Source organism: Dipodomys ordii, unplaced genomic scaffold, assembly GCF_000151885.1.
Source record: "Dipodomys ordii isolate 6190 unplaced genomic scaffold, Dord_2.0 Scaffold66, whole genome shotgun sequence".
NCBI lineage: Eukaryota > Metazoa > Chordata > Mammalia > Rodentia > Heteromyidae > Dipodomys > Dipodomys ordii.
In genome coordinates this window covers 3,290,072-3,304,256 of record NW_012267282.1, presented here as the reverse complement: position 1 = coordinate 3,304,256, position 14,185 = coordinate 3,290,072, and the positions used below count along the sequence as shown (strand labels likewise).

At 41.7% G+C, this 14,185-nt stretch overlaps 1 protein-coding gene across 1 annotated transcript in view; it reads right to left on the bottom strand.

Moving 5' to 3' along the window:
- Positions 1–14,185, bottom strand: part of Mphosph9 (M-phase phosphoprotein 9) — a 56,148-nt gene that overhangs the window by 15,719 nt on the left and 26,244 nt on the right. Inside the window, exons 2-10 of the mRNA XM_013023056.1 lie at positions 13,188–13,291; positions 9,034–9,159; positions 8,462–8,901; positions 7,781–7,936; positions 5,659–5,746; positions 3,530–3,745; positions 2,340–2,387; positions 2,146–2,210; positions 1,496–1,597 (exon numbers count right to left, since the gene is read on the bottom strand). Coding sequence (XP_012878510.1) covers positions 1,496–1,597; positions 2,146–2,210; positions 2,340–2,387; positions 3,530–3,745; positions 5,659–5,746; positions 7,781–7,936; positions 8,462–8,901; positions 9,034–9,159; positions 13,188–13,291 — 1,345 coding nt within the window. The remainder of the gene's footprint in view (positions 1–1,495; positions 1,598–2,145; positions 2,211–2,339; positions 2,388–3,529; positions 3,746–5,658; positions 5,747–7,780; positions 7,937–8,461; positions 8,902–9,033; positions 9,160–13,187; positions 13,292–14,185) is intronic.

The following is a 14,185-nucleotide window of genomic DNA, read 5'->3' as shown; positions in this document are numbered from 1 at the left end:
AGCTCAAGGCTAGCACTCTACCACTTGAGCTACAGCGCCACTTCCGGCTTTTTTCTTTTTGCTTATGTGGTGCTGAGGAATCGAACCCAGGGCCTCATGAATGCAAGGCAAGCACTCTACCACTGAGCCACCTTCCCAGCCCATCCTGTAATTTCTATTAGCCACAGATTTTTTTCTTTAAATTAAGATACTAGTATGTTCTTTTACCATTTTGAAAAAGTAATCTTTTTCTTATTGAATTCTAAGAGTTCTTTTGTATACTGAATAATCACCCTTCATTCAATTCAAAAATAAAAAATAGACCGGGCATAGTGTCACATGCTATAATCCCAGCTCATTCTTCCCTCCCCCAAAGCAACCAATTATGCTAAGTTTATGCATTCCCAGCCTTGCTTTTTATACTTTTACGACATTTGTATGACACAGAAAATGAGGAGGCCTATTGAAGTTACTATAAATAGTATCCTATTTCAGGATGGTGATGCAGCTCAGTGGTAGAGTGCTTGACCAGCATTCACAAGACCCTGGGTTCCATCAGTAGCAGTAGAAAAAGAAAAAAAGGGGCAAGGAAAATGGCTCAGTGGTAGAGTGCTTGCATGCATGAGGCCCTAGGTTCGATTCCTCAGCACCACATAAGCAGAAAAAGCTGGAAGTGGTGCTATGGCTCAAGTAGTTGAGCGCTACTTGAGCTCAAGAGCTGAGGGACAGCGCCCAGGCCCAGAGTTCAGGCCCCACGACCAACAAAAAAAAAAAAGAAGAAGAAGAAAAAGAAAAAAAGGCACTCATTTCTTCTGCAACTAGATTTGATGTTTCCCACCCTGTACTTAAAATGAAACCATGCTGACAATCTAGTTCAGACGTCAACATTTTTCTTCTCTAATGAGCTACATAGTAAATATTTAATTTTTACTGGCTAAACATCTGTTCCAACTATGCAATGTTGCTGTTGTCATGTAAATATAGCTACAGATAATCTGTAAATGAATAGCCTTGCTTATATGTCAATAAAACTTTATTTATGGACACTGATATTTGATTTTCATGTAATTTTTACATGTCATGAAACATTATTCTTTTTTCCTCCAAACACTGAACAATGTAGAAATCATTGCTCCCTCACACACACAGTGAGTGTAAGAATGGACTTGGTGTAGGCTGGATTTAGTAATGGGATAGCTTGTGAATGCGATAGCCTGTGCGACATGGTGTGGTGTCCTGCAGAAGGATGTTCAGCATGCACATGTCAGGGTACCTAAGCCTGACCACTGAGCAGCTAAGAGCTCAATGCTTTCCTGATATCTTTTTTCACAACCCACATGGCTCTGGGTAGCAACACTGGAAAAAGATCCAAAACTAATTTCTTAATACAGATCTTACTTCTGCAAGAAAATTAACCATGACTTAAGTATGATTTAAACAGATGAGTTCCTCATTTTAATGGAATGTATACCTACCTACTTCTAGAGAAGTAGAGAGATTAAATGAAATAACTTACTTGGCACGTGAGGGTCTCATGGCAGTTTTAGAACTATGACGAAGATTTAACATATTTTCATGTTCTACTTGCTTCACTTGAGCTTCAAGTTTTGAAACCATTCTAATTCAAAAAGAATAAGATAAATTGAGTTTCTGTCAACACTATGTAAAACACAAAACTTCCAAGTTACTTCTGTTAACAGCCTCTCCTCAGAAAAGGGGTGACAAGGGCTGGGAATTCACAAGACTCTGGGTTCCATCAGTAGCAGTAGAAAAAGAAAAAAAGGGGCTGGAAAGGTGGCTCAGTGGTAGAGTGCTTGCTTTGCATGTATGAGGCCCTAGGTTCGATTCCTTAGTACCACATAAGCAGAAAAAGCCGGAAGTGGTGCTGTGGCTCAAGTGGGAGTGCCAGCTTTCAGCAAAAGATGCTCAGGAACAGCGCCCAGGCCCTGAGTTCGAGGCCCAGGACTGGCAAAAAAAAGAAAAGAAAAAGGTGACAAAAGTGTTCCCTGACCACAAACCCTTTTTCACAGAAAAATACAATTATAACTTTTGAAAGCCAAACAAAATTAGGAAAAATAAACAGAAAGGCAGATTCCTCCTCATCACTCTTAGTTCACACACAGACAAGAATGAGCAGAGGTCTGGACTATTCATGAGACAGCTTACCTTTTCAAATCAGAAATCTGAGTGTATGCATCAAGCAATTTGTTCTCAGTTGTATTTAAGGTATCCTATAAAAGTAAAGAAAAAATTCACATAACTGAGAGAAGCATTCTGATATATTCTTTCAAGTTAAAATGCGTAATATAAAACTAACCTAAGACACACCAGCTATCTGCAAATTATACAAAGCCTATTACCTTTACTTGGCCATGCTCTTTTCCAAGGGATTCATACTCTTCCAGGAGCTGCAAAGAAAAACAAAGAATTACACCACAAAATTAAATAATATAATATCAACTGCAGGAAGGAGGTCTCCAAAAACCATAGGACCCTTTCAAAAAATGCTACTTTCACGAAGGAGGAAGGTGAAGGGAATATAATTCCTGACATTATTTTTGCAAGTTTTAAGTTTGATGTTATTTTAAAAGTAAAACAAAATAAGACCAACTGATGACCTTTAAAACTTTCATAATTTAAGCTGAGCACCAGTAGCACAAGCCTATAATCCTAGCTACTCAGGAGGCTATAATATCTGATAATCAGGTTCGAAGCCTATAAAATCTGATAATCGGGGTTCGAAGCCAGCCTGGGCAGAAACATCATACACACACACACACACACACAGAGAAACATCACACACACACACACACACACACACACACACACACACACAGAAACATCACACACACCCACACCACCACCACCACCACCACCCAGAAGTAGAGCGGTAGCTCTAGCTAGCCTGGAGTGAAAGAAACTCAGGAACAGCACCCAGTCCCTCAGTTCAAGCCCCAAGATCAGCACAAAAAAATTTTTTTTTCATAATTTATTTGTACTGTTCTTTTTTCTCTGTTTTTTTTTTTTTTTTGGTCAGTCCTGGGGCTTGAACTCAAGGCCTCAGCACTGTTTCTCAGCTTCTTTTGCTCAAGGCCAGCAATCTACCATTGGAGCCACAACCTCATTTCCAGCTTTTTCTGATTATGTAGTTAGTACTGAGAAATCAAATCCATGTCTTTATGCATGGCATGCTAGGCAAGCACTCTACCACTAAGCCATATTCCCAGCCTTCTACTATTCTTTTCTAAATTGTTATATATTATATTTTGCTAAGTTTGTTCTTAAGGATTTCAGTACAATGCCAGCTAAGAGTCAGTGGCTCATACCTGCAATCCCTAGCTGAGATCTGAGGATCATGGTTCAAAGCTAGCCTGGACAGGAAAGTCCATAAGAATCTTATCTCCAATTAACCACCAAGAAGCCAGAAGTGGAGCAGTGGCACAAGTGGTAGAGCACCAGCCCCAGTATTGGAATACACACAAACACATACACCAAGTCTGTAGTTAAAGCAACCTAGCCCACCATCAAGTCCCCATCAGCTGTCACTCACGTCTTGAAACATCTTATTTTCCTGTTTCAGTCTAGCTTCTTTATCATCTGAGAGTTTGTAAGCATTCTCAAATGCTGCTTCCAAATCCTGCAGTCTAGATTTCAGTCGAAAGATCGTATTGTCTTTTTCTTTACTGCTGGTTCTCATTTCTTCAATTCGCTCCTGCAAAATTTTGGAGGCACTACTGGCTGCACTGAAGCGTTCTCTCAAATCACTCTATGGAATAAGGACAACTAAATTATTTGAAATGAAAAAAGATGCCTCAGCAGTTAGGAAATAAGCCAGGCACTAGCGGTTTACACATGTAATCTTAGCTACTCAGGAGGCTGAGATCTAAGGACTGAAGTTCAAAGCCTACCCGGGTAAGAAACTCCAGAGACTCTTATCTCCAATCAGCAACCAGAAATCCGGATGTGGTACTGTGGTTCACAGTGGTAGAGCACTAGCCTCGAGCAGAGAAGCTCAGGGATAGCGCACAGGCCCTGAGTTCAAGCCCCATAACTGACACACACACATATTCATAAAAGAAATACAGGGCTGGGAAGGTGGCTCAGTGGTAGAGCGCTGGCCATGCATGCCTGAGGCCCTGGGTTCGATTCCTTAGCACCACATAAGCAAAAAGAAAAAATCCGGAAGTGGCGCTGTGGCTCAAGTGGTAGAGCATTAGCCTTGAGCTGAAGAGCTGAGGGACAGTGCCCAGGCCCAGAGTTCAGACCCCACGACCGGACCCAAAAAAAAAGAAAGAAAGAAAGAAAGAAATACAAATAACTATAAATTTAATGTTTTTTATTGTAGAATGGAGAGTCCAGAAAGCATCACTCTTTATATTATTTATTTATTTTTTTTGGTGCTGGTCCTAGGGCTTGAACTCAGGGCCTGGGTGCTGTCTTTGAGCTTCATTTGCTTAAGGCTAGTGCTATACCACTTGAGCCACAGCTCTGCTTCCAACTTTTTTTTTTTTTGTATTTATTGGAGATAAGAGTCTCAAGGATTTTTCTACCCCACCTGCCTTTGAACCATAATCTTCAGATTTCAGCTTCCTGAGTAGCTAGGATTATAGGCAGGAGCCACTAATGCCAAGCAGCTACCAACTTTTCGGTAGTTAGAGATAAGTTTTGTGGACCTCCCTGCCCAAGCTGACTTTGAACCACAATCCTCAGATCTGTCTCCTGAGTAGCTAGGATTACAGGTGTGAGCCACCGAGTGCCCAGCCAAAAAGGATCACTCTTACAGAGTATCTCCATGTGCAAGGTAGAGGTAGAGTGTGTGTGTGTGTGTGGGGAGAGAGAGAGAAAGAGAGAGAGAGAGAGTGTGTGTGTGTGTATACACCCAGGACTTAAAACTCAGGGACGATGCCCTCTCTTGGCTTTTTTACTCAAGGCTAGAGCTCCACCATTTAAGCCACACCTTCACTTCTAACATTTTTCAGGGTAATTGGGGCTAAGAATATTAAGGACTTTTCAGTCCAGACAGGCTTCAAACCTCAATCTTCAGATCTCAGCCTCTTGATAGCTAGGATTAACAGAAGTGAGCCATAAGTGTCCATCTTGGAGCTCCTTTTTGAGGAAAATATTCTGTAATCGATGATGGTGACAGTTACATCACCACATACACTATATACCAAAATATATACATATTAAAATATGCTGAATTGTAAGCCAGGCACTAATAGCTCATGCCTATAATACTAGATACTCAGGAGGCTGAGATCTGAGGATTATGGGTCAAAGCTAGCCTGGGCAGAAAGGTCCAGGAAAAATGTTATCTCTAATTACCATAAAGCTGGTAGTTGCCGAACACTGATGGCTCCCACCTGTAATCCTAGCTACCAGGAAGCTGAGATCTGAAGACTGCAGTTCAAAGCCAGTCAGTGCAGGAAAGTTTAAGATTCTTATCCCCAATTAACTTCCAAACAAATCTGAAGTGGAGCTGTGTCTCAAGTGGTAGTATTAGCCTTGAGGAAAAATAGCTCAGGCACAGTGCTCAGGCCCTAAGTTCGAGCTCCAGGACCAGTAACACAGACACAGACACACAGACACACAGACACGCACACACGCACACACAAGGCTTTTTAACATTAAACCACAAAAACAATTACCAAAAACAAAACAAAAAACCCACATACTTACCAGTTCTGTTTCTAGTAAGTTATTCGTATTTTCAAGTGTTCTCACACGACTGGTAGCTTCATTCAAAGCACTATCTAACTGGCCACATCTAAAAACCGTAAGTTCAGATTAAATTAGAAGGTAATCATTTCCCTTTAAAAGTATTATGTAAACCAAACCGATTCACCACTATGCATTACAAAGTAAATTCTCCAACGCTAAGAATGCAAAATATGATGATACTTTCATATCTGGAGAAGAGATCAGGCTAAACTATTAATATAAAAAGCTTCTTAAAAATATTAAGTAGAAGCCGGGCGCTGGTGGCTCACACCTGTAATCCTAGCTACTCAGGAGGCTGAGATCTGAGGATCGCGTTTCAAAGCCAGCCCGGGCAGGAGAGACCGTGAGACTCCTATCTCCAATAAACCACCAGAAAACAGGAAGTGGCGCTGTAGCTCAAGTGGTAGAGCGCTCGCCTTGAGCTGAAGAGCTGAGGGACAGCGCCCAGGCCCAGAGTTCAAGCCCCATGACCGACCAAAAAAAAAAAAAAAAATATATATATATATATATATATATATAAAGTAGGGAGGGAGCTAGGAAGGTGGCTCGGTGCTAGAATGCTTGCTTCGCCATGCATGAGGCCCTGGGTTCCATTCCTCAGTAATACATAAGCAGAAAAAGCCAGAAGTGGTGCTGTGGTTCAAGTGGTAGAGCGCTAGCCTTGAGCTCAAGAGCTGAGGGACAGTGTCCAGGCCCAGAGTTCAGGCCCCACAACCGACAAAAAAATTAAAATAAATAAGTAGGGGGCCGGAAGACTGGCTGAAATGGTAGAGTGCCTACCTAGCACGCATGAGGCCAAGTTCAAACCCTAGTACTGCAAAAAGTATATATGTATTTAAAAAAATATATATATATAAGTATTTATAAAATATGCACTACTTCATGTGCTTTAGCATGTGTGAGACCCTGGGTTCAATACAGACAGACAAGAGAGAGGAGAGAGAAAAAGCTGAGAAAAGAGAGAGAGAGAGAGAGAGAGAAAGAAAGAGGGGCTGGGAAGGTAGCTCAGTGGTAGAGCGCTTGCCTTGCATGCATGAGACCCTGGGTTCCATTCCTCAGTACCACATAAGAAAAAAGAAAAAAGCTGTGGAAGTGGCGTTGTGGCTCAAGTGGTAGAGCGCTAGCCTTGAGCTGAAGAGCTGAGGGACAGTGCCCAGGCCCAGAGTTCAGGTCCCACGACCGGACCCAAAAAAAAAAAGAGAGAAAGAGAGAAAGACTGATTTTGAGATTCTGAAAGGTAGAAAAGGAAGGAAGAAGAAAGAAAAAGGAAGAGGGGAGTGGGAGAGGAGAGAGGAAGGGAAGAGGCATCATGAAAAGTTCATAGCAGTGTATTCACAACACGCAACAGGAGGAAGCAACTCAAGTGTCCTTCAATAGATAACTTATACAGATACAATATACACACACACATACATTACTTAGAGCTATGGGTTTGGATCAAGTGGTAGAATGCTTATAAGTATGAAAACCCAACTTCAAAACTCCAATGCCACCAAAAAAATTACTTGGAGGAGGGGGGTACTAGTGGCTCATGCCTGTAATCCTAAACTACTCAAGGAGCTAAGATCTGGGGATGGCAAGGTGGCTCAGTGGTAGAGCGCTTGCTTTGCATGCATGAGGCCTTGGGTTCGATTCCTCAGCATCTCCTAAGCAGAAAAAGCCAGAAGAGGTGCTGTCGCTCAAGTGGTAGAGCACTAGCCTTGAGCTGAAGAGCTGAAAGACAGAGCTCAGGCCCAGAGTTCAGGCCCCACGACCAACAACAACAACAAAAGAAGCTCAGATCTGAGTATCATAGTTCGAAATCAGCCGAGTCTGTGAGACTCTTATCACCAATAAATTACCCCAAAAAGCCAGAAGTAGAGCTGTGGCTTAAGTGATAAGAGTGCTAGCCTTGAGCAAAATAAAGCTCAGGGACAGTGCCCAGGCCCTGAGTTAAAGCATCAAGGGAAAAAAAATTACTTAAGCAAATATGTCTCTCTGCTAAAATTTCAAATGCAAATACATTTTCAAAGCATTTTATTACCACATATTATACTTATGTGGAAGAAATGCATTCAGTAACTTCATGGTAAAGTTTTACCTGTCTGTAAGAATTTGATTGGTCTTCTTCCACTCTTCAATTGTAGAAAGTTCTTTTGCCTCTAACTTCTGTTTCAAACTATTTATTTCTGATTCATAATAAGCTCGAAGATCAGCTATGTGTCGAGCATGCTTTTCCTTTAGGTTCTGCCTGATCCTGTTGGTAAGAGTAAAACATACAATTACTAGGTCAGCACATCCTCCCCTCCATCCCTAAGAGAAAACAACAGTACAGTCATTCCCACTGGCAAAAGTACAGCCTTCTTTCTCTGTATACCCACAGAAAAGATAACGGAGGCCCCGTGCATACCATCTTCTATACATATAAGTACCCTAATTAGCTATTACTTACTAGGTACTTTCATATACCTTGTCTAAAACCTAAAAAAAATGATAATTTTTTGGGGGGAGGCATTGGTCATAGGGCTGAAACTGAGGGCCTGGGCACTGTCCCTAAGGTTCCTCCCTCCAGGTTTAGTGCTCTACCACTCTGAATCACAGTGTCACTTCTCCACAATCCTCAGATCCCAGCCTCCTGAGTAGCTAGGATTACCAGCCTAAGCCATCGGTGCCTAGCTTGTTATATAACTTTAAGGCTAATAAAAAAAAATCATTTTCATTATTCAATCAGATACCACAGAAAGAGCTAGGAACATTGCAAGCTATTCACTGAAATACATACGTAGACAGCACCACAGGATCTTCCATAGATGTCAAGGAAATGCATTCTGGGACACTGTTGGCTGTACTTGGAAGCTGGGACTGACCGACAGTGTTTTCTTCATCTACAGTGTTGACTGAGATATCATTACTAGTGACAGTATATAAAGAAGGAAATGTGGAACTGGTTCTACTTTCACTCTGGAACACGTTATTTTTCCAAGAGTCCACTGGTGACGCTTTCGTACTTGAAGGATATTTTGGGAATCCCGATAACTGAGAAGTGTCATTACTTGCTTGTGAAAATGAGTCGATGTCAGAGTGACCAGACATACTTGGTTGCAGAACAGAGTCTGGTGAAAAGGATATTCTGTCCCCACAAGCATTCAAGAAGCCAGGTGGCTGAGTCCCGGAAAGCTGCTGATCTGGCTTCATGTGTAATGTTGGGTCCAAAGTCAGGACCTAGAAATAAGACAGACCCCTGTAAACTTTTACCCTCAGTACTTAGGCTTTAGATCTCCAGGGGAAACAGAGCTATAAGAAAGTCAAAGTCATGAGCATCTTGCACTTCCACTAGCAGAATGATGACGTTACCTCAGGTGGATGATTTGGGTTGGAAGCAGAAGTGAGATTCCTCTCAGGTAACTGATTGTTTTCCCTTTGTTTTTTATGATAAATATCCTTCAATGATGGTAGCTTCATCTCATTACTACTTTTAGACTTAAAAGATATGAAACAAAATCATTTAAATGTTGTTATCTATGATAAACTAGCTGATTCAATATCAGCACCACAAAATTTTTTAAAGATCTTAAATAAACTGAAAAGCTAGACTGTCAGATTAATAATACAACTTCTGGAGTTAGAAATGTGACTCAAGTGGTAGAATACTAGCCTTGAGCAAAAGGAGCTTAGAGACAGTTCCCAGGCCCTGAGTTCAGGCCCCAGGATTTGCCAAAAAAAAAGTCTCCTAGATTTATACTCCCAAGCTAGCTTCAAACCTCAATCATTAAATCTTAGCCTTCCTAGTAGCTAGGATTATAGTCATGAGCCACTAGTACCAAGCTTCAACATAAAAACTGAGCACCAAGGCTTTTCACACCTTGTTAAAGAAATCCTGGGACTGGGAATTGGCTTAGTGGTAGAGTGCTTATCTAGCATGCATGAAGCCCTGGGTTTGATTCCTCAGTACCGTATAAACAGAAAAAGCTGGAAGTGGCGCTGTGGCTCAAGTGGTAGAATGCTAGCCTTGAGCAAAAGAAGCTCAGGGACAGTGCCCAGGCCCTAAGTTCAAGCCCCAAAACTGGCAAAGAATGGGAACTTCTTCATACAACTACTTAAAGATAATAATAATAATAATAAATATTTTTAAAAAACAAAAGAAAGGAAGAAAGGAAGGAAGGAAGGAAGGAAGGAAGGAAGGAAGGAGGAAAGAGAAAGAAAGAAATCCAGAAAGGAAGAAAGAAATCCTGAAGCCAAGCATGATGGCTAACCCCTATAACCCTAGCAATTTAGGAGGCTGAGAATAAAAGGGTCATTGTTAGAAGACAGCCTGAGGAATGAAGTTTACAAGGCTATCTCACTAGAAAAAGCTGGACAAGACAGCACATGCTTGCCATCTCAGCTACTGCAGAATAAAATTTTAAAAAGTGGACTGTGATCTAAGCATGAACTATGCCAAAAGCAAAACCTATCTCAAAATAGTCAGTGCAAACAAGGGCTGAAGGTATAACTTAGCAGTAGCATACTTGCCTATAGCAAGAAAAAGGGCAGGTTCAAATCCCAGCACTACCAGAAAATATAAAAGTTAAATCACCAATGCTCTTGGTACCTTGGAAGAAGATACAAGGTAAAACTTTATTAAAAGAGAAGTGTAAGTTTCTGTAGGTGACATTTTAGCAATTTTATTTTGCTTTTTTTGTTTTTTTTTTGGTCAGTCATGGGGCTTGAATTCAGGGCCTGGGTGCAGTCCTTGAGCTCTTTCACTCAAGACCCTTACTCTATTACTTGAGCCATAGCTCCATTTCCAGTTTTCTGATGGCTAGTTGGAGATAAGAGTCTCACAAATTTTCCTTCCCAGGCTGGCTTCAAACTGAAATCCTCAGACCTTAGCTTCCTGAGTAGCTATTGATTACAGATGTGAACCACCAGTGCCCAGCTTGCTTATGCTTATTTATTTATTTATTGCCAGTTGTGGGGCCTGCACTCTGGGCCTGAGCACTGTCCCTCAGCTCTTCAGCTCAAGGCTAGTGCTCTACCACTTGAGCCACAGTACGACTTCTGGCTTTTTCTGCATATGTGGTGCTGAGGAATTGAATCCAGGACCTCATGCATGCAAGGCAAGCACTCTACCACTGGCCATCTTCCCAACCCCTGCTTTTTATTTTTAATATGTAAAAGTCACATGATAATAATCTTCATTTAAGTCTAAAATCTCCGCAAGAATAAAATATATCCAGGTGCCAGTGGCTCAGGCCTGTAATCCTAGCTACTCAGGAGGCTGAGATCTGAGGATCATGGTTTAAAGCCAAACCAAGCCCAGGCAGGAAAGAGGGCAGGAAAGACCGTGAGACTGCTATCTTCAATAAGCCACTCAGAAAACTGGAAGTGGTGCCATGACTCAAGTGGTAAGAGATCTCACCTTGAGCTGAAGAGCTGAGGGACAGCGTTCAGGCCCAGAGTTCAAGCCCCATGACAAAAAATAAATAAATAAATGAAATATAAATTCTATGTGAAAAGAAAGTATCACAATGGTTTAATTCATAAAATTTTACAAGAATATGAAGTAGTTTGTCTTAAAAGTAATGGTATTGGGGCTAGGAAGGTGGCTCAGTGGTAGAGTGCTTGCCTTGCATGCATGAGGCCCTGGGTTCGATTCCTCAGCACCACATAAGCAGAAAAAGCTGAAAGTGGCAGGAAAGTCCATAAGACTCTTATCTCCAATAAACTACTCAGAAAAAGCCAGAGGTGGTATTGTAGCTCAAGCAGTGGAGCGCTAACCCCCAAATTCAAGTCCCAGGACCAGCAAAATAAATTAATTAATAATTACTGTATCTTAGATTCAATTAATAGTATTTATTAATATTCAAGACCCAGTAATGAAGTAAGACATGTAACTACAAAGTCTATGAAGAGTCCATCTCTTTCACAATTCCATCACCCTTAAAATCATTATCTCTTGTGTACACATATGCATCTAGGCATGCATCTATCTAGCTATTTAGTTATCTAGCTATCTGTCTGTCTGTCTATACAGATCTGGGGAAGAAACCTGGGCAGAGGGAGGACCCTCACAGATAGTAGGCAATTAATTGCTCTCCCATTGGGAAATATCTCCAGCCCTCTTTTCTCCTTGTGTTCATCCTCTCCCTTGGTTTGTATTAGTTTCTGTTGCTTTCGGGGACTCTGATGTTTACTAGTAACTGTTGTTCCACAGTCCCATCTGTTCACATGTCACACATTTTATATCTTCTCTTTTTTTCCCAAATCTACTCATTATCTGATCAAAATACACAAATAGGAAATGTATATCGATGTACAAATAATGAAGTTTTATTTCTTTGCTTTGAACCAAATATTTATATATGTTTATTATTATTATTGCACAGGTCCTAGGGCTTGTACTCAGGGCGTAGGAATTGTCCCTTAGCTTTTTTTTTTTTTTTTGGGTCCGGTTGTGGGGCCTGAACTCTGGGCCTGGGCGCTGTTCCCTCAGCTCTTCAGCTCAAGGCTAGTGCACTACCACTTGAGCCACAGTGCCACTTCCAGCTTTTTTCTTTTTGCTTATGTGGTGCTAAGGAATCGAACCCAGGGCCTCGAGCATGCAAGGCAAGCGCTCTACCACTGAGCCACCTTCCCAGCCCGTCCCTTAGCTTTTTTACTCAAGGCTAGTTTACCACTTAAGCCATAGTTCCACTTCTGGCTTTTTGATAGTTAATTGAAGACAAGAATCTCATAGCCTTTTTTGCATGAGCTAGCTTTGAACTACGATCCTCAGATCTCAGCTTGCAGAGTAGCTATAATTACAGGCCACCACTGCCCAGCTTTAATTATACTAAGATCACATAATTCTTCTAAGATCACATAAGGGAAAAATTACAGGTTTTTCTGTTTGTGTGTTTGTGTGTGTGTGTGTGTGTGAGAGAGAGAGAGAGAGAGAGAGAGAGAGAGATTAGGGCTTGAACTCAGGGCTTCTCTTAGCTTTTCCCAACTCTACCACGTGAGCCTCTCACTCTCAGCTTTTTCCCTTACTCTATCACTTGAGCCATGACTCCATTTTCAGCTTTTTGCTGATTAACTGAGGATTTGTTTGCCAGGCTCTGAATCACTGTCCTCAGATCTCAGCCTTTGGAGTTGCTATAAGTACAGTTATAAGCTACTGGCATGCAGCTAGAGACCACATTTGAAAGGAGGTGAGTATAACTTTAAGCTCATGTTTTTTGTTTCCTTTTTTTGATTGTGGGGCCTGAACTCTAGGCCTGCGTGCTTTCCCTCAGCTCAAGGCTAATGCTCTACCACTTGGCCACAGTGCCACTTCTGGCTTTTCCTGCTTATGTGGTACTGAGGAATGGAACCCAGGGCCTCATGCATGCTAGTCAATCACTCTACCACTGAGCCACCTTCCCAGCCCCAAGCTCATGCTTTTTCTAGAGTACTAGAAGTTACAAAACACATTGTATACTAGCATATTTAACTACAATTGTAAAACATAAAATATGCACAAGATAACGTACTTTCACAGTGATTACCTGGCCCGAAGAGCTCTCTGCAGAGGAACATGAAAATGCCTTCTGCAAAGCTTCAGGCAAAGAGCAATGCATGTCCTTCTCTTCCAGTTTCCAGTAACTGAGTTCTGATGGGCACCAACATGTTGAACACAAGGGAAAAGAACAAAAACGTCCTCAGAATAACTTATTTCCAATAGGAAGGAACTAGTTCTGGCTTAGCTGGTTGTAGCAAGCTGAATTTTATAGGGGAAGTCACATGAATGTTGTACCATTCAAGGAGCCCAACTTAAAAATGCAAATACTTAAAAATGATTTTTTTTTTTGTCAGTCATAGGGCTTGAACTCTGGGCCTGGGTGCTGTCCCTCAGCTCCTTAGCTCAAGGCTAGTGCTCTACCACTTGAGCCATTTCGGGTTTTCTGCTGGTTTAGTGGAGGTAAGAGTCTCATGGACTTCCCTGCCCAGGCTGGCTTTGAACCACGATCCCAGCCTCCTGAGTAGCTAGGATTACAGGCATGGAGCCACCAATACCCAGCTAAAGCTGAAATATTAAGAGTCAAATGAATTAGGTCAGCTTAAAATACATTTTAAAACAAACAATTTCTTTACCACTAATACAGACTTACATAGAATCAGTGTGAAGAGTTCAATAATTCGAGTATTTATTAATTGTGTGCCTGGCTGGGAGGCAGGAGGACTGAGACCTGAACAAGTAACCCACGCAGAACACATGAGGGTGAACAAGTTGCCAAGTACTCTCTGCTTAAATGTTCTCTGCTGCAGCAGAGAGGAAGAGAGGACAGAGAGGTAATGAGGATTGGCCCACGGGGACTTATGGGCCTGAGGATCACATGCCATAATTTATCCTTTGTCATGGCTCTAGCTATTGTGCTGAGAACAGACCAGAGGGAGCACAGTGGTGGCAGGGAGGTTGTCACAAAGCAACCAGGTGACACATGAGGGGCTACATAAAGGTGATGAAAAGAGGTTAGACTCTGGAAATTTCTTTTTTTTTTTTTTT